Below are 23,795 nucleotides of genomic sequence, written 5' to 3' on the forward strand. Positions count from 1 at the left end.
GGTTGCATCTGGGCCAGCTGCTACTAGCAAGTTGCTTTTGGCAAGATTGAATTTTCATGTAAAAACATGGATTTCTAGATGCTTCAGAAACAAAAAAATCCGGCACCACTGACCCAGCACTGCCACTAATCACAGCTGGAGCTGAGTGACATCTGCCTCTTCAGCCTGGCCACGATGACCCATTTTCCACAGTCCCCAGCACACCTTATTGCATTACACTTGCTGTCTTTCCACGTGGGTATTTCTGGCCAGATCTCTGCAGATGTTTGAATCTGCAATCTGTTCTCTCTCTCTCCTCTTGTTTCTTTCCTTTCCACACTTTTCAGGATTTTTGTCATGACCTCTGTATTAAAAAAAAAAAGAAGAAGAGCAAGCAAAAAGGATAAAGAAACCCCAGTGTGGATGGAGAAGACCCACTTGCAGCGTAGGCTAGGGGCAGAACTGAATCCCTGTTAATCAGGTCACTTACCTTTAATTTGTCTGAAGTCATGTTCCAGAATACTCATTAGACTTTCCTTGTTAGACTTAGCTAGGATCCTTCAATTAAGGACAAATAGCAACCCCACCCAGGTGAACTGCACCCAGGTAAGAATGAGCCTTTTTCAATACCCTCAGCATTGAGAACACGTTCCATAGAATATTCACCCGTATACCTCTTCCTTCCAATAACAGCTCTGGATTGTTGCAGAAATGTCCCACAGGAAAATACATCTGGTGCTGTCTCTGGTCCTTATCCTCTGTGGCCTTTTTAATAGCATCTTCTGTGAAAAGCAGCAAGACTCCCAAAAGAATATCAACTTAGTCTTATTAAAGAAAATTCCATCTCTCTCCCAGAAGACGGAAGCTGGCCATAAGGCGTTTGCCCAAGAATTGTTCAAGGCTTTGATAATTGAGGATCCCAGAAAGAATATCATCTTCTCCCCTGTGGCCATCTCCATCGCCCTGGTCACCCTCTCCCTGGGGATCAAATCCACAACGCGCACCAACCTCATTGAGGACCTGGGACTTGACCTCAGAAAAATCCAAGTGTTAGACAAGGACAAGCATCTTGCCCAGACGTGGAATGAGCTAGTGAAGCAAGAGCAACTGAAGCACAAGGACGTTCTCTTTATCGATAACAACAGGAAGATCAACAAGATGTTTCTGCAGCAGATAGACAGAGTACATGAAGTGGACATCCAGACGATTGACCTTAAAGATACAGAAAAAGCCAAGAAGGCCATCAATCACTATGTGGCTGAAAAGATACATAAGAAAATCAAAGACTTAATCACCCACCTGGACCCTCAGACTCTCCTATGTCTTGTCAACTATGTTCTCTTCAAAGGTGAGGTTTATTAAATGCATGAATTCTCATTTGGGGTAAACTTTGCCCTTGTGTTTCCTAAAAGATTTAAGTCAGGAAAAAAAAAAATTTTGTCAGTATATCCCATTTTCCCAGAAACCAGTAGATCCAAAACTTTTTAAATGGACTTTGATATCATTGTGTTGTCTAGCATTTTTCAGTATTTCTCCTCTTAATCTTCTCAGTCATCTTGTTTGCCGTGCTTAAGATATTTTGGAGTAAAAAGGCAATGACTCTTGCTGGTAAAAAAGGGAAAAAGAAATCTTTTTGCAGAGGCATGAGCATTGGCTAATTCACTTGTTTTGTAAGGTCAGATCAGCGTGAGATGAGATGCTTTTTGAAGTTTTGTTCATTGTTGAATTCAGGATCACACACCAGGTGTCTAAACTAGCAGTTTAAATTCCAGGTCACAGATCTTGACGTGGCCCTTGTTTCTTCAGGTGGGCTCAGAGTTACCGCTCACTGGCATCTATTTATACCCTCTTCCTCCACTTAGCATTACCAGTCTCCTTCCGCCATGGACTCTCAGTCAATGGCCTTGCCTCCTGCCCGAATAGGAACAAGAAAGCAGTTCTGACAGGATGTCCTCCATGTGCTGCCCAAGGCTCACACACCTCTCGTCTCACTCTCCCCTCTGGTCACAGTGAGGGAGTGCTTGTCCCCTCCCCTTCCTCAGGGCAGGTCCCTTTCCATCCTCCCTGCCCAAGGACTCCCTCCACTTTCCTCTTACCCCATAGCTCATGCCTCTTTTGTCTCCTTGGCTGGTTTCTCCTCTTCTGACTTCTACAACTGTCTCCTGCCTCACCTGAGCTCACGACCTCAAACACCATCTGTACTCGGACTGTTCCCTGCACTCTAGATGCAGCCTGGACCACCTCTTCTGAGATCCAGACTCTAATGCTCATCTGCCTACTGACATCTCTTTGGAGATGTTTCACAGACCCTCGAACACAATCCCCCCAACCACGCCCAGCATCTGCTCGCCTCAGAGAATCACAATGCCATTCACCCACCTTCTCCTGACAAAAGCTCCCCTCCAGCCTCCAGATTCAAGAACACAGTAAGTCCCATGGATTCTGCCTGCAGAGCTGATCTGGAGTGTGTTCGCTTCTCACCATCTGGTCTACCACATTTGTAGCCAAGGCCACCACTATCTCTTGCCTAGATGACTTGCCCCAGCTGTCTAATTACTATGTTTCCATTCGTTCATGCCTCCAATCCCTTCTCCATTAAAAGACCAGAACAATTTTCTTAAAACATAAATCACATCATTCCCCCATCTGAAGCCCTTCCATAGCGTCCTGATGCACTTGGAATGCAATCCCACCCAGACCCAGCTGTTTGAGCCCTGCTGATCCCTCCAGTGTCTCCCCATCACTATCCCTCTCATTGTTATGCTTTGCCCACAAAGACCTTCCCTTCTTCCTTATATGCATCCTGCTTTTTCCTGTCTTAGTCCATGATGTTCCTTCCCTAGGAATGTTCTTCCTCCCCTTCTTTGCCAGATGGAACACCCTCTTCTTTTAAACCTCAGCCTCAATGCTCCCTCTTCAAGAAGGCCTTCCCTGGTCTTTCAGAGGAAGTGCTTCCATGCTAGCACTCAGCTCTTTACTTGCATCTTTCCTAATGCTCATCACACTTTTAACCATTTACAGTGGTAGATTGCTTTTCTCTCTGTATCCCCCTTAGAAAGTAAACTCCATGAGGACACAGGTCCTCTGTTTTATTCACTGCTATAACCTCAGTTCTTAGTATGGTACCTGGCACATTTTTTGAGCTCAAGAAATTTCAGATTTGAATGAGTCAATGGATAACCTGTTGTGGATTAAACAGGGTTCCTACCAGGACATGCAGATTGTTTGTTCTTTACATAATAAGTGAAGGAAATGTTCGTAAAAACAATGCTTCCCAGCACAGGATGCTTGCTCAGGCTACTGGGACCATTATTCATATTTGGACTCACAGTTCCAGACTAGGTGCCTGGGACATAGAAAGTGCTCCACAAATGATCTTGGAGGGATCAAGTCTCTGGATGCTTCAGAGAACTCTCGGGCATGATTCCCTCTTAAAAGCTTTATCTATATCACACTTTAGAAGGCAAGTCGTAAAAACGGAACAGAGAGCACCGTAAGGCTGGCTATAGAATCAGAAGCAAGGCTAACACTTGTAGAGATTTTCCAGACCAAACTAGATGGCCGTCACTCTGGGTGACATGCATTTTTTAACTGGTGTGTACCTTGAATCTTTTTTAAAATCCACTGGGGAAGTGCATTAGCTAAAGTAGGATTTCACGCAGGGGTGTGCATGTATGTGCAGCTGTGTGTCTTTCTGATGAAAAGTTTCCCTCCTGGAATAAGTTACATAAATTTTAAACAGATTTCTTTACCATAGGACTTCTTTGAACTCTTAATACACTCAAATGCAGTGGGAGTTTTCAAAGAAGTGTTGCTGTGGTCAATGTTTCCTAAATTATTTGATGACAGAATCCTTTCTTGGTGTAATAGTTCCAGAGGCAGGTATTTTGGTAAACATCCTTTGAGAAATACAGATTTAAAGAAATTCTATGGTGAATATCTTTGAAAATCGTGTGTTAGCTTTTCTTTCCTTTGCACCAGTCTAGAATTTTAAATATTCTGTTCACTATGGTCAAGGTATCACCAACAATAGACTGCTTCCTTCCCAAGCTGATGACCTCTGGGGTCCCCGAACCTGGGGGTGGTGATGATTTTCCGCCAGATCACTCTTTGACTTTTTCCTTCCTGATTCCCCCAGGCATTTGGGAAAGAGCTTTTCAGAGCAACCTCACGCAGAAGGAGGACTTCTTCGTGAATGAAAACACCAAGGTGCAGGTGGACATGATGAGGAAGACAGAACGGATGGTTTACAGCCGCTCCGAGGAGCTGCTTGCTACGATGGTGAAGATGCCTTACAAAGGAAATGTGTCCCTCATTCTTGTGCTCCCAGATGCAGGACAGTTCCACTTGGCTCTAAAAGAGATAACTGCTAAGCGAGCTAGACTCCAGAAAGCCAGTGACTTCAGGTATCCTGTTCAGGAGGGACATGCTATTGCATTGCATTTTTGCTCAACCCTCACTTCCTCTATGTAAAAGCCTTATTGTGGCGGGGGGGGGGGGGGAGTTTGGCATCTGGTTATTTCCTAGCATATTTGTAGAAAATGAAACAAACCAAACAGAAAGAATAGCAGCCTGAGTCCCCTTACCAGCCAGAAGCCCCTTAAACTGTTAATTATGGTTCTTTTTGTCACATGTACAGCATCAGAAACCCACTTCATACAAGCTCAGGATGGGTAAAGAGAGGAATTTATTGGAAAGGTACATGGGAATTTCATGGAACCCCAGGGAATATATACAGCCGAGTCTCATGAGGGATTGGAACAAGGGACTACAAGGGCACCCAGAGCCCCATCTCTCTTGGTGTCACTAGTCCTTGCTTCTAACCTCTCTAGCTCAGCAAACCAGCTTTTCACACACATGTTAGCCCGTGATCCACTCACCCAAAAAATATTTTCTGAGCACCTATTGTATGCGAGAAACTGCTTGGTGCTGGGAATATAATGGTTAGCCAAACACTTCCCTACTATCGTGGAATTTTCAGTCTGGTGGAAGAGGTAGAAAGTCAACTAACAAATACACAATTTCAAACTGTAGTAAAAGCTAAGGAGATAATGAGTAGGGTGACATCGGCCAATTCAGTTGTGAAGTATTAATTAGGGCTCTTAATTAGTTATGACGGTCAGGGGAGGAGCCTACGCAGGTAAATTTCAAGCTGAGACCACTGTAGACAGGCATGGCTCTCTTTCATTCAATCAAATGCTCCGCCCCACACTGAACTGAGTATCTTTCGATTCCCACTGCATATGCCTGGAAGGGAGCATTGAACTAACCGAGCTTGGGTATGCTATTCACCAAGGTCCCATCAAATGTGGGTAAATTAAATAGTGAAATCATGATTTTCAATAGCCCACTGATCTGAGCGGCAGGGTTGGGGAGACAGTCTTCAGGCAGTAAGTGTGTAGATTGGGAAGAAATCTCTCAACAGCGTTTACTCCTACAGTTGAGGGCCACGGCAGAGGGCGTCTGCCATCTTCTGCCATGGTTGTGCCTACCACAACGTTCCTGGTTGGGACAGAGGGGGTACAGCAGTAGGGAGACCCAACTGAACGGGTTGCTAGCCCATCAGAAGCTCAACACCGCACTGACATAGTCTAAAATGTTGGGTGGGAGGGCTGGTGCTATGCACTCTGATACTCTCCCTTAGTCATAGAGTGGCTGGTCTATAGAGGGAAGAGTCCTCTCTGTTCGAAAGCTTCTCATCCAGGCTGGAGCTTCCTCTCCTGTGGAAACTCCCTCTGCTCCACCTGCAGCATGGGGACCTCATGCCCTCCATCTCCCTCACCACATGTAGGGTCATTGCCCAATTTAAACCCCTGTTTCCAGAAGGGTTGGAGGGACTCAGGGCTGGATGCTCTTGGGCTGACCCTCATCTTCTCTTGCATAGAGAGCCTGTGAAGGGAATCATTTGAATAGCAAGGCATATTTTAAGTAAGCAGTTTGCTTGGAAATTCAACATTGCAGCTCATACCCCAGCATCTTTAATCTCTCCCCAACCCAGCACTTCAGAACAAACACTTCTGTTACCTTTTCACTCGGAAGAGGTCTTTCAGCCTAAGCAAGGTGCTTCCCCTAGACCCCAGGAGAGGGACATTGTTCAGCTTCCTTGTCGTTTTCATTCTCAACAGATTGGTGCACTTAGTTTTGCCCAAGTTCAAGATCTCCTCCAAGATAAACTTAAAACATCTGCTTCCCAAGATTGACGTCAAAGATGCGCCTACTACAACAGCGGCCACCCAGAGCATCACAAAGAAGTCTTCTCTATCTATTTTGGAGGTGAGTGGGGCAATTTCTAGAGTCTCTGTTTTATCCACCACAGTCCTGATTGAGAAACTTTTTTTTTTTATACAGCAGTTATAACTCTTATCTGACTGGGTCCCTGGGCTTTGGGGGTTCTTTCGTCATTCACTCACTCAAAAGTAATTGCATCAAGCACTGGAGGCACTGAGGCACTCATTGTCGTGAGCCAGCCAGACAACACCTTACTCTCGTAGCCGTTCCATTCTATTCACGGGGTAGGCAGTGAGCACACCAACAGACAGATATGTATTACGTCCCCCAGTGATACTTCCTGTGAAGAAAGGAAAGCAGAGAAACTGGGAACGGCATGCTGGGGTGCAGTGAGCAGGCTTGAGAAGGCCTGGGTTGGCCTTTATGCCAAGGCCTGAATGAAGGGCAGGAGAGAGAAGGGAGCAAATACCTGGGGACGTGTGTTCCAGACAAAGAGAGCAAGTGTATCCTAAGGGAATGTGAACTTGAAATTTCTGAGGAACCCCAAGAAGGCCCAGGCAGTTAGAGTGCTGAGTAAGATGGAGCCTGGTAGGAAGTGAGGGCAGAAGTCAGGCAGGGCCAGGTCATGTAGGTGTCCCAGGCCCTGGACAGGACGGGGGTTTATTCTGACTGACATGGGAGACCACCGAAGCTGACATGAGCTGACATATGCTTTACAAAAGACCACTTCTTGCCGCGCGGAGAACAGGCAATGGCCCTGGAGGAAGAGGGGGACCCATTAGGAAGTTTGGAGGGTAACCCAGGTGAGAGGTAATGGAGGATGGATGGGGCCTTCAAGGGAGGGTTAGCTGTGGTGAGAAGGCTCTGTGTGCCTTTTGAAGACAGAGCTGGGGAGCAGGGAGGGAAGAGTCGGGCTTGTAAGCTGGAGCCTGGGAAACGATGGAGCCAATGCCTGAGGCAGGAAAGATGGAGCAGGAGTGGTTTGGGGGAGCAGACAGAGACTGGCTCTCTAAACTTGAGGTGCCAGTTAGACATCCAGATGCCGGGGAACATTTATTTATGAGATAGTTTTACCCATCCCGGTGGGCACAGGGGCTGCCCTCCAATGACTCCACCAAGGTCACTAACTGGCTGGCTGCTACGTGGCCGCCATAGGGGCCAGGATACTTTGAGGACTTTGCCCAGGACAAAAATAGCAAACACAATCCCTCCCCGTGATACAGCCCCTGACAAATTACGAAGCACTTTTTCATGGTTTCTCTTGCTCGAGTCTCCCAATGACCTTGGGGGTCGGGACAGGGCAGGGGTCCTGTTCTTTAATTGGGAGATGATGAACCTGTCACTCACAGACACTGGATGGAGTTCCCAGGGTTGGGACCCCGAGGGGATGCCGTGCTTCCCGTGGCCCAGTGTAAGCACTACTTACCGTGTCCAATTCAAACAGAACCCACCCGGCAGGTGTGCACTGAGTGCTGGTTGTTGGGCTGGGTTTGAGAGATGTTGAATCCATCACCAGTCATGCAAGCAATGTCATGGCCACGTTCCCCAGCAGGGCCTCTTGCAGATCAGGGAGGCCAACGTGCATGTTCCGGCACAAGCACTTTTACACGGAGGTTAAATTGTCCTTGCATGGATGGAGACAAGAAGAACTAGCCCCCTAGTAGATTTTATCACATTCTTCTTGAAAGTGTTGGAAATGACTATCTCTCAGTCGTTCTATGGGATTTTTTTCTAAGCCTACAGACCACCCAGCCTTCCTCTGTGTTTTATTCCCCTTTCCTCCCTTTTAAACCTGTTAACACCTTGAGCTGTCTGCCCTGCGCTGAAAATGTCTGAACTCAACAATTACCAACCCTAGTATCAACCCCACTCGGGGACGTCTGGCCTTCAATGGTGAACCCAGCTGCTGGGAGCTGAGGGTGGTTTTCTAGGAATGGAAGTCAGCTTTCCTCCACCTGCCATCGGCCATGGAGGGAAGCTGCCTCCCTGATCTTGACCACAGGAGATAGTTGGGCACACCGCCCCGCCTTGCTCTCCAGCCAGCCAGGTGAGTTCACTCCCAGAGCTGAGAAGGAAACTGTCTCTCCCAGGCCGTGCATCAAGCTGAGATAGAGGTGAGCGAGCATGGCTTAATCACGGATGCAGCCAAGGACGCGGACGTGTGGAAGGTCCCCGTGGACACGAAGGAGGTCCCTGTGGTCGTGAAGTTCAATAGACCCTTCTTGCTGTTTGTGGAGGATCAGATGACTCAAAGAGACCTCTTTGTGGGCAAAGTCTTAAACCCCAAAACTGAGTAGAGGGGCCAGGCTGTGCTGCACAGGAACTTAGCTGGTCATGAATAAAATGAATACAATTCACCACCCTGTGCATCAAAATGCTGAGACTGACAAGTGTGGTCTGGGAATGGAGTGGGGAGGGCCACTGCTGGTCTTCTGTCCAAGAACAGAGCAAGATAAGAAGCAGGTTGAGGGCCTGCCAGACACATTTGGCTGGGGCACCTTCTGTCCTGGAAGAAGGCTGACATAGGCATGGAAGCAATTCTGAGGGGGGTGAGCAGGTGCGGGGGAGCTGTTTCCGTCAGTGGCTGTCTCATCAGCCTTGCTTCCTGTCCAGCTGGCAATCAGAGCCTGTCGTCTCATCTGTACAAGAGGAGCTGTACTAACTCCCCCAGGCAGCTGCGGGCAGAGGCATGTCCCACAGCAGAGAGGAGGCTGGGAAGAGGGTTGGTACCCACAGACACCTCTGTGGGCTTCCATGTGTTCACCCAGCTCCAGGGGGAAATGGGGATACCCGGAGAAGCAGAGGATCCCAGATATGTTGGCAGCATCTTCTCTGCCCCATGCTCTAGTCTCTTTTCATCTTTACAACAACCCTCTATGAGGGAGTTATTATTGCCCCCTACTGGAAACGAACTAAAACTGATGAGGGGAAAACAGGATTGTGTGTGTGTGTGTGTGTGTGTGTGTGTGTGTATGTGTGTGTGTGTTTGAGAGGCTGGGACTTGGGAACTAGCTGGCTGGCCATGACTTGCCTTGGACATATGGGAGGGATCATGGAGTCTGATGGAAACCAGACATTTGACTAGGGAAGTCAGATCCAGAGGCCATGGGCACAGCTGGCAAAGACACTGGCCAAACAGGCTGACCCAAGAGTGATACCCAAGAGGCGGGACCTTGCCTGGGTGGGCTAGTTCAGAGCAGTAACTGCAGCAGACTAGGACAGAGGGTGAAATAAAACTCTTCTGGTAGAGAGCCCAGGCTCAGTGCTGAAAACACAAGGCCAGGAATGAGATTGGAGGCCAAAGATGGGGCAGGGGGGACTGACTGCAGAGCCATGCAATGACATGACCAAGCCAGAGCTACCTGGGGGCCCACAATTAGACCCAGGAGCCTTGGATTGGATGAGAGAGGGCTGGTCACCCCAAACCACAAAAGTTCCTCTGTGGTGGGGTTTAGGACACAACCCAAGTATTCTCTTCTGGGAACAATGTGACCCTGAAGGAACTCCATCCACTACCAAAGGAGTCACTTCAGGGCTAAAACTTTCATTCCTTTAACAAGGATGCTCAAACACCCAAGAAAACACCCAAGCTTGTCACTTGCATCACCACTTACAACCCAAGCTCCAAGAAAGGAGAGGCCTGGGGATGGGACACAAGAGCAGCTTGGAGAAGTAGCTCAATAAGGAAGCTAACTCGAGAGAGGAACAGTAAAGTGGATCGTTCTAGAAAACGTGCAGGAAGTGAGTCAACAGCATAACCAGAGGGAGGAAGGGCTAGAGATCCATGCTTGTGTATGTCTTATCTCCAAGCAGATCCACAGCAGAAGCAGAAGGGGAAGGTGCTCGTGAGGATGTTGAGGGCCTGGACCCATTTAGTAGAGGGTATCCATGGAGGATATTGAGGGTCCACTGACCCACACGCTAAAGGGAGGTAGGCAGTGGCACGTGAAACAAGAAGATTATTGGCATATATAGGAAAAAGCCCGGGAAACGACTGAGAAGCAGTCGGCACCCAGGTCAACTCTGCAGACTTAACCAAGCCCACCTGCCCAAGCTCATGGCGAACTGTACCATCTCACAAACTTTGGTGCCACAGATGCGGTGTCTTCACTAGAGGCCAGGGTAGGCTTTTTCTATGACTGCAGCAGTGAGCTGGTGTGATTCCAAGGTTGACGGTGAGAGGAGTTTACTTTCATATGTGTAAGGGCACATTTTCCTGCCCTTTGCCTCTGAGATTGGACACACAGGTGAGGTATCCATGCATCAAGGTCAAAGGTTTGCACTCCAGGAAGGAAACCAAGCAACCCAAGGAGGTGGTACTCAATCCTCTTTCCTACTAACACATGACATGTGTGATAGTTAATTTTATGTCAACTTGCCTGGGCCACAGTGCCCACATACGTGGTCGAACATTCTTCCAGATGTTTTGCTGAGGGTGTTTAGGGGAAAGATTAACATTTAAATTGGTGGGCTTTGGGTAAAGCAGACTGCCTTCCATAAGTTGAAGGCCTGAATAGAACAAAGACTGACCTCCCCTGAACACGAAGGAATTCTACCAGCAGGCAGCCTTAGCACTTGACCTGCAACGTCCACTCTTCTTGGGTCTCCAGGCTGACAGGCTACTCTGTAGACTTTGGACTTGCCATCCTCCATAATCACGTGCGTGAACCAATTCCTTAAAATCTCTCTCTCTCTCCTTGCTCTGGGCCAGGCATTGCATAAACGTTGCCCACGTACAAACGTTTCATTCCCACCACAGCTCTGTGAGGGTCTCTACTGTGGCGGGGTCTGTAATCGATTCCAAAACGTGGGTCTCCCGGGATCGTTTCTTCTTCCCTAGCATGTGACACACGATTGTAAACAGCCAAGTAATTTATGTGCAAGCCAAGAGTGAACTGGATTCCTCTTAGGTGAGAAAGGAACTCTGGCCGTGTACTTCAATTTTTTGTTTATTCATACTGCAAATGTGTCTTTATAAAGCACCCAGAAAGTTCTCGGCACTGTTCTAGACCCAGGGGTAGCGTCTCAAACATCAGTGGGTGTACCAGACTCCATCAGTGCCTGGCCAAAGTGTCCTTGGCTTTCACCTTTCCAGCACACACCTGTTGGGTCCTACTGTGAGTACCTTCTGCTCTCCATCTGGGGCTTCAGCACACCAGACAGGCCAGAGGTACCTCCAGCCCCACCCTATCATAGCAACAGATTCAATATCCTAGGAGCCTTTATGTTTTAAAAGTGCCTTTTGATTGGAACCACTGTGCCGACCTGAATGAGCTTTTATTTTGCTTTACGTGTACAATTAAATAATTCTACTTTTTAACAATGTTTTATTGTTTTTTGTTAAAAATAAAATACATGCTCTTTTTGAGAAATTAAGAGAAGACGAAAATCTACAAAGAACATAAAGATTACCCAATTCCATCACCAAAAGACTCACTCATAAAAAATATTCATTTAGTTCCACGCTTGGTTCTAGATCTTAAGTAAACAAAAATCAATGATCGGGCTTCCCTGGTGGTTCAGTGGTTGAGAGTCCGCCTGCCGATGCAGGGGACACGGGTTCGTGCCCCGGTCCGGGAGGATCCCACAACAGTGAGAGGCCCGCGTACTGCAAAAAAAAAAAAAAAAAAAAAAATCAGTGATCCCACTTTACAAAGCTTTTGATATGGCGGGAGAGAAGATTTTGCTCTATTCTCTGAATTTCCTTCCAGTCTTTTTTTTCCTGTACATGGATCATATTTATTAACGCATCAGTAAAATACCGGAACGGTTTAGTGTTGTAGTGAAGGCCTCGGCCGGGGGGTCAGATCTGTCTTCTGAGGATGGATGCCTCCACCACCCACTTACTGAGCGAACGAGTTACTGACCTCGCTGGGCCTCAGCTTCCCATTTGTAAAGCAGAGAGAATCATGCCTCTCGCATTCTTTAATGGTCCCAGTTTTACTGAGAAATAATTGACATCCATCACTGTATAAGTTAAAGGTATACAGCACGATGGTTTGACTTACAGATACTGTGAAATGATCACCACTGTAGGTATAGTTAACGTTTCACATTACTATTGTGAGAGTGGTTCATAAAGAAAACTGCCTGGAATACACCAAACACAGGTAATGCATCAGCAGCCTCCGCATCACGACCCCCTGCTGCCACCTCCAACATGAGAGCGTCCTCAAACCAAGCTGGGTCCAGAGTCACAATTCACTTTGTAGGACAGGCTGGCAGGGCAGAAACTTTGAAGAAAAGGTCACTTCCTGTTTTCATACCGGTTCCAGGAATTGACCTGACAAATATTGACTAGGCTGCCATGACCTTCAAACACTATTTTCCTGTGGGTAGGAGGTGATGCAGCGCTGAAGACCCAGGGCCCCCAGCCCAGGGACCTTGCTGTGAGTACCACGCTTGTGTCTGAAATGCAGGCCGGGGTGGCAGCTCTCTCTCCCTCTCTCTCTCTCTCTGTCTCTCTCTCTCTCTCTCTCTCTCTCTCTCTCTCTCACTTTGGCAGAATAAATGGGAGAACTGAGTCCCCTAAAGGAAAAAAGTGATGATGTACTCCTTCTAAGGCTTGAAGTAGGAACTTCAGGTTTTAAATAACATTTTATGGATAGCTTGGCCTTTAAATTTTTTGAGAAATTCCCAGTATTCCTCAAAAAGTTAGACAAGAAAACGGAACAATACAACCCAAAACAAAATGATAAAGTTGTTTCAGCAACTTTACTGGAAACTCTATTATATGAAAGGGTGATGATGCAGGGGCCTGGTCTGGAATTTGAATCATGCCCCTGCCACTTAATAAGTGTTTCTCTCCTTAATAGGTGTTTCTCTCCAGGGATAATATTACCAAGGTCTTAAGGTTCTCGTAAGGATTCAATTTAAAGAAATTAAGCAAGTTTTTCTCCACTGGGGCACTGCTGGCATTTGGGACGGACCCTTCTTCTTTGGCTGTGACTATTCTAGCATTTCGAGAGTTTTCTCTCTCCCATTAAACTCCAATAATAGCACCTCCTTCTCCAGACTTTGAGATGATCCAAATACTATCCCCGCTTCACACACATCCCTCCCCCTGCATTTAAGAACAAATCTGTCCGGGAACCAATGATACAATATAGCTAATATCCCTACCATAAAAGAAATAATAAATAGGGATATTATAATTAATTATGGAGTTCTTAATTTTCCTCTGGGATCTTTCTGGAAAAGGAATAAAGGAATAAATTGGGTGTAACTATATCCAGCCTCAGTAGAAAGGAGTGAAAATTAACACTGCGTACTTCCTATGTGCTACGTGCTATGTACATATTACGTCTTATAATCCACAAGCAACCCCACCCCCAGGAGGTAGGCATTGTCATTTGCATTTTACAAATAACACACTGCAGTTCAGAGAGCTTCCTCTACATTGTATCACCCAGTGATTTAACTGCAGAGCCTTGATTCAAACCCGGACCCCCTGACTTACAATTCAGTCCTCTGGGAAATAGGTCCTCTGCAAATTTGGGTATGCTGGGGGTTCAGTAAGTAGAAAATGGTGGTGAGTTCATTGGGGTAAGAAGAATAAACTGGAAATAGTTTTATTACAGCTGTACTTCTAATTTTCCCCAGGAGCAGACCAATTTTTAAGTTGTTCTGCTTCCCAATATGAACAGAAATTAAGCGGGCCTACAGCAAGCTGTGCTGGAGGGGGTAGGACGTGGCATTGGGAAACTGCCTGCAGTACTTTGACCAGCAAATGTGTTTCAACGTAATCGATAACGCGGCTAGATTCGTCCCTCCTGACAACTGGCCTTGGGGGTTTGGTTGGGTATTTAGAGCACCAGGCGCTATAAATCATCTACAAAAATATGTAAGCGACCCAGAGATCATTGGTTTGGGCAAAAGGTATTAAAGGTGCTGATTAAGACACAAAATTTATCAGGACAGATGAGCAACAAGGATGGGGTGATTAGCTGTGGGCAGCCGCTGTGGCAATGGGACAACAGAAGGGTCAGTTTTGAAGGGAGCGAGGGGACGAGACTCCTTACGGAGGACAGCAAGGTGGGGGATGGGGGTGTCCGAGTGTGTGCACGTGGGGATGTGTGTGTGACAAGCACATTGTCTACACTGCAGCTTCACCTTGAGCTGGAGCTTCGCTCCCAACCCTGAAGCACTTTGAACCCCTCGGGTGACACGAAGGCTCTTGTGGCACATTTTATAACTTAAAGCACAGGAGTTACTGCATTTGTTTCCTAGGGCTGACATAACAAACTTCCACCCAGCTGAAACAACAGGAACGGATTCTCACAGCTCTGAGGACTAGATGTCCAAGATCAAGGCGTTGGCAGGGCTGGTTCCTTCTGAGGTTCTGAGGGACAGTCTGTTCCAGGCCTCTCTCTTTGCTGCTGGGGGTTTGCTGGCAATCTTTGGTGTCCCGTGGCTTGTAGAGCATCACCCTGATTGATTTCTGCCGTCATGTTTACATCTCCTTCTCCTTGTGTGTATGTCTGTGTCCAATTTCCCCTTTTTATAAAAACACCAGTCATATTAGATTAGGGCCCATATTAACCTCATATTAACTAGTTACATCTCAATGACACTATTTCCAAACAAGATCACACTCTGACATGCTGGGGATTAGGACTTCAACATATGAATTTGTGGGACGGGGGGTACAATTTAACAGATAGCTTTCCTTAAATTCTCCATCAACTAAGATACAGGTTTCAGCCCTTGCGTGTGACAAGAGGTACTTGAAATAGCAGGTTTGATGGAGACAGAGTAGATCTTTCTTGTCTCTTCCCCACCCTCAGGCTCCATCCATCCTGCGGCTTTGCCACCCCTCATTCCTCATGAGCTGCACCCACCCGCAAGGTCCCCAGGGCTGATCGTCGCATCCACACTCCAGCGAATGGAGACCAGAAAAGTAGAGGGCACTCCTCTTTCTGGGAGAGCCTGGCCCAGGAGTTCCACACATCATCCTCTCCCCTCCAGTCAGCAAGATTCTAGTTACTGGCAACACCTAGGTGCAGGGGAAGCCCAACATCACTTGTGTCACAGTGTCCTGACCATTCGTTCCATAGTATTGAGGGTTGCCCCAGTCTTTGAAAGTTAACGAGTGATTGAAAGAATGACTGGAAAGGAGAAAGATAAAAGAAAAAGAAGGAAGGAAGGAAGGAAGGAAGGAAGAGAGGGAGGAAGGATAGATGCAGGGAGGAATGCAGGCAGAAAAGACCACAGAAGTTCTATTTTTAATAGCCCAGAGTCCTTTTCTCAGCAAAATCTTACAGGCAAATCAATATGTAAAGCAGACAAGAGGCCGCTGCTCTGACTCTAGCCTGGGGGAAAGCATCTGGAGCCCGCTGGCTCATCACCGCCTCACCCTCCGTAGCAGCGGTCCCCAAACTTTTTGGCACCAGGTACCGGTTTCATGGAAGACAATTTTTCCATGGACGGAGTTTGCGGGGCGATGGTCCAGGCGGTAACGCAGGCAATGGGGAGCGGCAGATGAAGCTTTGCTTGCTTGTCCGCCGCTCCCCTCTTGCTGTGCGGCCCAGGGGTTGGGGACCCCTGCTCTACAATACCCCGCCTGACACCTCTGTGGGATCCAGTTTGGATGGGAGGTTTGCCGAATGTAAATGTAAATGTAAATTCCCTGACGAATGTAAGTGTGAAGCGCTGTGAAGCTGCTTATGAAGGAGAATGATGTGTTCACCATCTTGTTTTTAGAGGATGGGGCCAGCGTGGCAGTGGCTGCTGGGAGCGGGGATCCTGGCCTCTGTCTACTGGCAACCCTTTCCTGCGCACGGAGATAAGAGCCTGGGGGTGCCTGAAGCTCCCCGTGGCCAGCTCTCGGAAGCCCTCCCGGCCTACCGCAAAATCACACCCACCATTACCAACTTTGCTTTGCGTCTATATAAGCAGCTGGCAGCAGAAACCTCAGGAAACATCTTCTTCTCCCCGGTGAGCATCTCCAGCACCCTGGCCCTGCTCTCTCTGGGGGCGCAAGCTGACACTCCAGCTCAGATCCTGGAAGGTCTCGGCTTCAACCTCACGGAGATCCCAGAAGCTGACATCCACCGGGGCTTCCAGAGCCTCATCCACACCCTTGACCTGCCCAGCCCCAAACTTGAACTGAAAGTAGGCAACTCCCTGTTCCTGGACAAGCAGCTGAAGCCTCAGCAGCACTTTTTGGGCAACATCAGGGAGCTGTACCGGGCTTTCGCTTTTTCTGTCAATTTCACGGACTCTAATACAACTAGGAGGCAGATAAATGACTTCGTGAAGAAGCAAACGTATGGGCAGGTCGTGGACTTCCTGGAGGAGCTCACCCAAGACACGCTCATGGTTCTCTTGAATTACATGTTCTTCAAAGGTGAGGGCTACCTCCGGCTCCTCCATCCCCAGCCCTGCCCCTAAAAGGCACCTATCTAGAAGCCTGTAGCTGTTTCTTCTGAAAGTTGCCTCTGTATATTTAAATAATGTTCTTATAGGGCTACTTCTTAATTTATCAATATTTGATTTCTCTTGCCATGTTTTTCCTATTCTAGTTTTATCCTGATTTTTAATACCACTGACACTCAATCTCACTTTTCTATTAATACTTCATTTTTTAGAGAAATATTTTATTTTTTATATTATTGCCTATTTCAAACCTATAGAGATATGCAGAGAATGACATCGAATCCACCGTGCACTCCCTCCCACCAAGAATTAGCAAATATTAACATTTTTACTATTTACTTCAGATTTTAATTTTTTTAAAAAAATGTAATATTGCAGATACAGTTCAATTCATTTTTAATCATCCCTTGGTCCCATTTTCCTCCTTTCATCCCTCCCCGGAGGCTATTGCTATCCTAGGGTTGGTGTGTATCCCTCACATCCATGGGTTCAACCATTACGGTCTGAGTCTGAATCATCTTTGATTCTCCAAAGGTGAGGAAAGGTCCAAGGAAAAGAGCTACCATTGACTTTCAAGAAACAAATTTCGTTGGACTGGAGCATAGAACACAATAGTGGAATGCCTAGGTGGGAGTGCTGAGAGTTGTAATAAAAAAAGTAATCAGGGGCTGTGTTGAGAACCCTAGACTTTATCTTAGGATCCCCAAATCACCAAAACGTTCAAAGCAGTGCAGTGACATACCTGTTGTAGAAAGTTCAGTCTGGCTACAATTTGGGAAATGAGAATAAGGGTGGAAGAACAGAGACAAGTTAGCTTAGTGAGATGGTTCAAAGTAAGACGGTGGTCTCAAATCAAGGTGTGGCTTTGGAGGCAGAATCAGCAGTACTTGGTCACTTGGAAGTGGGCGTGAGGGACAGGATGAACCAGCCCCCTCTCCCTGTCACCAAGATCGGTGCTGTCAGGAGGTGGTTGTCAGTGGAGATGATAAGTAGAAAGAGACGAGATACTACACACGGGGACAAGACTGTGACAGATTGTGCATCTCTAACCAGTGTGGCTTAGTGCATGTCTGCCTAGACTTGCTCTCCTAGAGTGTGTTCTCATGGTTTCGTGGGTTTTGTGTTCCAAGCCAAGTGGAAGCATCCTTTGAATCGCTACCAGACCCCGAAGCAAGAGAGCTTCTTTGTGGATGAGAGGACCTCTCTCCGCATCCCCATGATGCACCAAAAGGAAATGCACAGGTTCCTCTACGACCAGGAGGTGGCCTGCACCGTCCTCCAGATGGAATACAGTGGAAACGCCCTGGCCCTGCTGATCCTCCCTGACCCGGGAAAGATGGCTCAGGTAGAGGCTGCCCTGCAGCCAGAGACCCTGAGGAAATGGGAGCAACTGCTCCTCCCCAGGTAAGTGCCAGAGTGCAAGGACTTTGTTCAAGAACTCGAGCAGGCCTTGATCAGCTCCAGTTGCAAGACCCTAAGTCCTGGCTTGGCTCACTGCCCTACCAGCTAACCAACTGCGTGGTCTTGGGCAATTCTTGCTCTTCGGGCCTTGAATTTCCTCACATGTAAAATGGGGCCATGATAACCACCACATTGGTTGGTTGGAGGATTAATCGAGTTAATATGTATAGAATATGAAATTGGTACCTGGTGCAGGAGAAGTGCTCACCAGGCATTAATCATTCTTATCCCCTCCCAGACATCTTTCTACCTTTGCTCTTCTCTTTTTCTCCAAATAATAATTTACTACCAGAAGGTAGTTAAGTGTAGGCAACAAATCAGATCAAGGACAATTATTAAGAATAATTATGACCCCCACAGAACAGTGGGTATTTCTTAAGAGTGCCTCTGTTTTAATTAAAACATTTCTTTAAAAAATTAAATACCAAGAAAAACATTGTAAAAATCAAAATGCCAGTTGCCAGTTTGGGGGAATCTCTACCTACCCCCTTCCATCTCACTTGCTTTTTGGTTTGTGGTTTTTCTCACAGTGGTTTTAGCCTTTTCTGATTTCCCTAGACCCCATACTCCAGCTACCCATTCTTGAAGTGTATCTTCCTTTATGGGGCACTCTGGGATAAAATCTGGCCTCAAGTTCTAATTACCTCTTGCTGGATAACAAACCACCCCAAAATGGAATGGCTTGAAAAAAAACCCATCTGGTATCTCTCTCAGTTCTGTGGTGGACTGGGCTCAGCTGGGTGGTTCTCACTTGGGTCTCTCAAGGATGGAGTCAGATGGTGGCCAGGGGGGGAATATTGAAGACTCCTCCACTCAGATGTCTGGAGGCTGGGCTGGCCGGCTGGCTGAGCTAAGGGCCGAGCAGGCACCTCTCTCTCTCTCCATGCAGCATGTCCATGAGGCTAGCTTGGGCTTCTGCACAGCAGCTCAGCACAGTTGATATTGTTATATGACAGTTCAGGGCCCCAAGAAGGAGCGTTCTAAAAGGCAGGAAGTGAAGGCTCCCACTCTCTTAAGGCCTGGGCTCAGAAATTTGCCAGTGTCATTTCTGCCATATTCTATTGATCAGATCATTCACAGAACCCACCAGATTCAAGGGACGGGGGGCATATAGACTAAACATCTTGATGGCTGTCTTTAATCCACCATCACCAACTGGTAGGCATCAGTCACCTGCATGTCCACGGGAGCCTTCTCTCAGCACCCCAGTGACATTGAGGTATCAAGGATAGAGAAAGGGTGTTTTGTTTGGGGGTAGAGATTCAAGTACCAAATAAAAGAGATACAGGTCAAGAACAGAAGCCAGGATTTAAAGTATTATTCCTGTTGTCTGTGAATCTACATAGCTCTGGTCAGTTTCTGATTCCAGCCCCATATTCCTAAGCTCCCTTGGAGCGAACCTGCCCCTTCCCCCATCACAGGAGGAAATACTATAGGTTCTTCTAGACCAGTAGGTTTTCCCTTAGGAAGGGTCTCTTTTGACCTCCCACTTAGACCTTCAAAAATCAAAGCCAATCCAAGTTATTTTTCTAAACCTCAGATGCTCCCTGATACCATTTCTTGAGCCCGAGAGTTACAATATCATGGCAGCATTTGAATGGGCTTTCAGACATGGAATATTCAGGCTGCCAGGTTTCCCTCCATTCAGCTGTGAGAAAGATGAGTTTTTTCAGAGGAATCATGCTTCCTGGTAACTCCATTTCTTCATTTACACTGATTGAACACCTACTCTGCGTTGGGCTCTCTAACAGACACCCCTCAGCTAGACTGTACTCAAAGCCCCCTCCATGGTAGGGCCTACTCTCCAAGTTCTACCTGTGAAAAAATTATGTCAAGTAAGCCCTGTTTTCTGTTGTCCACATTTGTTTCCTTTTTTTCGCCATTCAATCCCTGACTTCCAACTACCTCCCATTTCAGTTAGACATCAGGACCCTCATATTGGCCCAGGAGTTAAACCGGTAAAGATGCTCTAACCTGAGTTAGCATCTCTAATCTGAATTCATTCGAGGCAGGAGTTTCCAAGCTGGCTATTAAATAAGCAAGCTTGCGGGTGTCATGGCAACTGTCAGACAATAATTCCAGAGGAGAATAATCCCAGGAAGAAAGGGACAGCTTTTCTATGGGTCACAAGAAACTTGTGAATGTAGCACAAGGAATATGGCAATCTGATGGCAAAGGCATGACAATAACAGGAGGGAGAGTTAGTCTATTGATTTGTGCCCACACTGTACATGCATGATCTCTCATCAGCTCTTCAACAGGCCGTGAAGCTCAGACAGGTGAGAGATGGTGTACCTTCTATTAGGGGGTTGCCAGTAGATGGATTTAGGATATAGTTCAGAATCTGAGCCAACAGAGCTTGCTGATGAATTGGATATGGAGGTGGGATAATGTTAACCGTACTTAACTTCCATGGTTATTACATGGCTTCCATCAGTGAAGCCTTGTAATCCAATGTCTGGCACCTAGAAAGCCCTCCAGAAATGTGACAAAGATGAAGACCTATGGCTATGCCAGGAGTCTTCTCAGATCCAGACACAGACTCTCTGTGAGGTCTGAAGAGAAGGAAGCTCTGGGTTGTGGAATGTCCTGGCATAGCAGGTAGTGTCATGAGAAGACTGGTTCCCACACTCTGAGAAGCACATCTCCTTCCCAAAGCTCAGGTTGCCCCCAGACATGTCAAAAGCAGCACAGATAACGAGACAGCAGTGCTTCTCCGTCTGATTCTCTCCCCAGCCTGTTGGATTTGCATTTGCCAAGGTTTTCCATTTCTGGAACATATAACCTGGAAGAGATACTCCCCCATATTGGTCTCACCAGCTTATTCAACTTAGAAGCTGACTTCTCAGGAATCACTGGGCAGCTCAACAGAACTATCTCCAGGGTAAGGTGGTGAGTGTGGATGTGTGTTGGCAGAGGTGGGGTGTCTTTTCTCCTCTGACATGAGGTGCATTTGAAAGTCAAGTTCCCCCTTTTTTCTATTCTGGCTTTTTAATATCACAATCTTTAAGGCTTCTTTTCATAAGCATCTCCCTTTCCATCCCCACCCTCTTCTTCTAGACCTTTATATTCTTCAAAGCAAGGATGGAGTCTTGAATAGAGTAGACACACATTCAGGGTCATCCACAGAGCCAGAGTTTCCCCAGGTGTGGGACTAGCTTTGTTTTTATCCCTTAAACTTCCTCCGAGGGCAGGTAGTGAGACTCTATCTGCCTTTGTTATAGCTGTAGAGAGTAGTGGGCATGAACAGAAAGTATATCCATCAGTTTTGCTGCAATAACAAATGATCCCCAAATCTCAGTGCCTTATCATCACAGAGATTTATTACCTGGCCATATGACATGTCAGAGGTGTGTCACTACCATCTGGCTACAGATCTACTTCTCATGTTTTCTTCCTTCTAGAATGTAGGTCAAAGGAGAAGCTCCTATTTGGGACATACCATTCTTATAGCAGTGGGAAAAAAGCAGAGATAATGTGCTATATCTCTTAACACTTCTCCTTACGTGTGGTCTCTGTCAAGGCCACTCACAAGTCATTGGCTAAAGCAAGTCCCACACCGTCAATGGGGTGGGCTCATGTTCTCCTGCAGGAGGTACTGTAAGCCACAAGGCATGGGCGAGGGCTGATGAGATCCTACAGGAAGGGAGAGTTCATACTTGAGAATAATAATGCAATTTTCCACAGGAGGGAAGGCAATAAAAGACACTTCTCTGTTCTTCCATCATCTTCCTAAGATAGAGTCATTATCAGTTGGGTCTTTATTAGAAATTTCATAAGGAAAGTTTACTCTCTTTTATTTGGGAAAGACCAGCTGAGATTTGGAATGTGAAACCAAGGAACAGGGATGTAGTCTTGTGTGTGTGTGTGTGTGTGTGTGCACGTGTGTGTGTGTGTGTGTATGCGCATGTGCACCCTCTGTGGAGAAGGTAAACAAAAAGGAAAAGAAATAGTTTAGTTTTTTACAGAATTTCTTCCACAGTGACCTCAGATGTTAGATTTATCTCTTCACAGACCTTTATGGAAATGAAAGAGACTGTGAACACCAATGTTTTTCAACATTTTTTAGTTAAAGCCTCAGAATTCTTCCTAAGGAGTTGTGTGAAAATGAGGTTTTAAAAAAACAGAATTCTTTTCATGGAGCCCAGTGGAGGGCTCGGCACATCACACAACCTGGTTTCACTGAGCTTATTTTGAAAACCATTGATTCAGGCTGAGCAATCCATTTTTCTTTTCATGTTTTTTAAAAAAAATTTCTTTTTTTTAAATTTTATATTTTAACATATTTATTGGAGTATAACTGCTTTACAATGGTGTGTTACTTTCTGCTGTGTAACAAAGTGAATCAGCTATACATATACACATGGCCCCATATCTCCTCCCTCTTGCGTCTCCCTCCCTCCCACCCTCCCTATCCCACCCCTCTAGGTGGTCACAAAGCACCAAGGTGATCTCCCTGTGCTATGCGGCTGCTTCCCACTAGCTATCTGTTTTACATTTGATAGTGTATATATGTCCATGCCACTCTCTCACTTCGTCTCAGCTTACCCTTCCCCCTCCCCGTGTCCTCAAGTCCATTCTCTACGTCTGCGTCTTTATTCCTGTCCTGCCCCTAGGTTCTTCAGAACCATTTTTAAAAAGTTTCTTTAATTTATAATCATACTTGCCCTATCAAATCAGGACCTTGATCCATCAATTGCAACATTCTAAACTGCAAATCTTTTTTCAGCTGGGAGCACCTTTCATCATATCTCTAAAATGCGAGTGCTTTTTTTTTGGAGCTCCTAATCTAATTGGGATATATGTATACATATGGCTGATTCACTTTGTTGTATGGTATAAACTAACACAATATTGTAAAGCAACTATACTCCAATAAAAAATAAATAAATAAAGCCAATTAGGTGAGCAAGCTATTTTAAAGATGAGAAAACTGAGGCTAAGAGAGGGCAAATGCAGCTCGTAACAGAAAATGACAGAAAATGTCCTTGGGTCTGTGCCACGTGCACCCAGGTGCTTGGGAAATGCCCCTAAAAGTCGCTGTTGGGTTTTTGCAGCCTGGTGCATGCTCAGGTAGCCTTCAGCCCTGTTCAGGCCCATCTGTCTCCCCTTCAAAGAACAAACAGCACAGTCAGGGTGACTCCCCAGGAAATGATGGAGGCGGAGAAACCGGGACGGGGCGGGAAATGAAATAAAGGTTGGAGTGCTGCCTGGGAAGGCGGCACCTGAACGGGGTGACTCCGCTTCCATCTCCCTCGTGCCGCGTGAGGTGACATCAGCCCCTGGAAACACCCTGCCCTGATGCTGTCTCTGCCCCTCTTCTCTCCTTCTAGGTGTCACACAAGGCGGCAGTGGACGTGAGTGAGCGGGGAACAGAGGCAGGTGTGGCCTCCGGCCTCCTCTCCCAGCCCCAATCTCTGAACGCAACGTCGGCCCCACACGCCCATTTCAACCGACCTTTCCTGGTGCTGTTTTGGGAGGTGACCACCCAGAGCCTACTCTTCCTGGGAAAAGTCGTCAACCCAGCTGCGGGGTGACGGTGGTAGGAGGCCAGGAGGTGTCCTGTCACCTCCCTGAAAAACAGGAAGGCCAGCGCCAGCCTGCATCTCAGGGTTGCTCTGAGGACCATTTAATCAGTGTGCAAAAATGCTAATAAAGTTGGCCTTGGGTTCTGTGAACAGTGAGGGGCGATGCTTACGGGGGTGGGGGTGAGCACGCAGAGCAGCGGTCAGTCATTCACTCTACAATCT

At 46.8% G+C, this 23,795-nt stretch overlaps 2 protein-coding genes across 2 annotated transcripts; both read left to right on the forward strand.

Annotated features, from left to right (window-relative positions):
• Positions 1-690: 690 nt before the first annotated feature.
• Positions 691-8,504, forward strand: LOC309818451 (uterine milk protein-like; the record flags this gene model as incomplete). The annotated part of the gene is made up of 4 exons (XM_082648188.1): positions 691-1,327; positions 4,118-4,385; positions 6,105-6,252; positions 8,298-8,504. The coding sequence occupies 4 exons, from the start codon at positions 691-693 to the stop codon at positions 8,502-8,504; spliced, it is 1,260 nt and encodes a 419-aa protein (XP_082504314.1).
• Positions 8,505-12,508: 4,004 nt separating this feature from the next.
• Positions 12,509-23,723, forward strand: SERPINA11 (serpin family A member 11). The gene is made up of 5 exons (XM_082648187.1): positions 12,509-12,596; positions 15,910-16,555; positions 17,715-17,988; positions 20,782-20,929; positions 23,379-23,723. Exons 2-5 carry the CDS (start codon positions 15,913-15,915, stop codon positions 23,580-23,582), a joined length of 1,269 nt encoding a protein of 422 aa, XP_082504313.1. The 5' UTR covers positions 12,509-12,596; positions 15,910-15,912; the 3' UTR covers positions 23,583-23,723.
• The last annotated feature ends 72 nt before the right edge of the window (positions 23,724-23,795 follow it).

Source organism: Grampus griseus (assembly GCF_964374135.1).
Source record: "Grampus griseus genome assembly, chromosome: 2".
Taxonomy (NCBI): domain Eukaryota; kingdom Metazoa; phylum Chordata; class Mammalia; order Artiodactyla; family Delphinidae; genus Grampus; species Grampus griseus.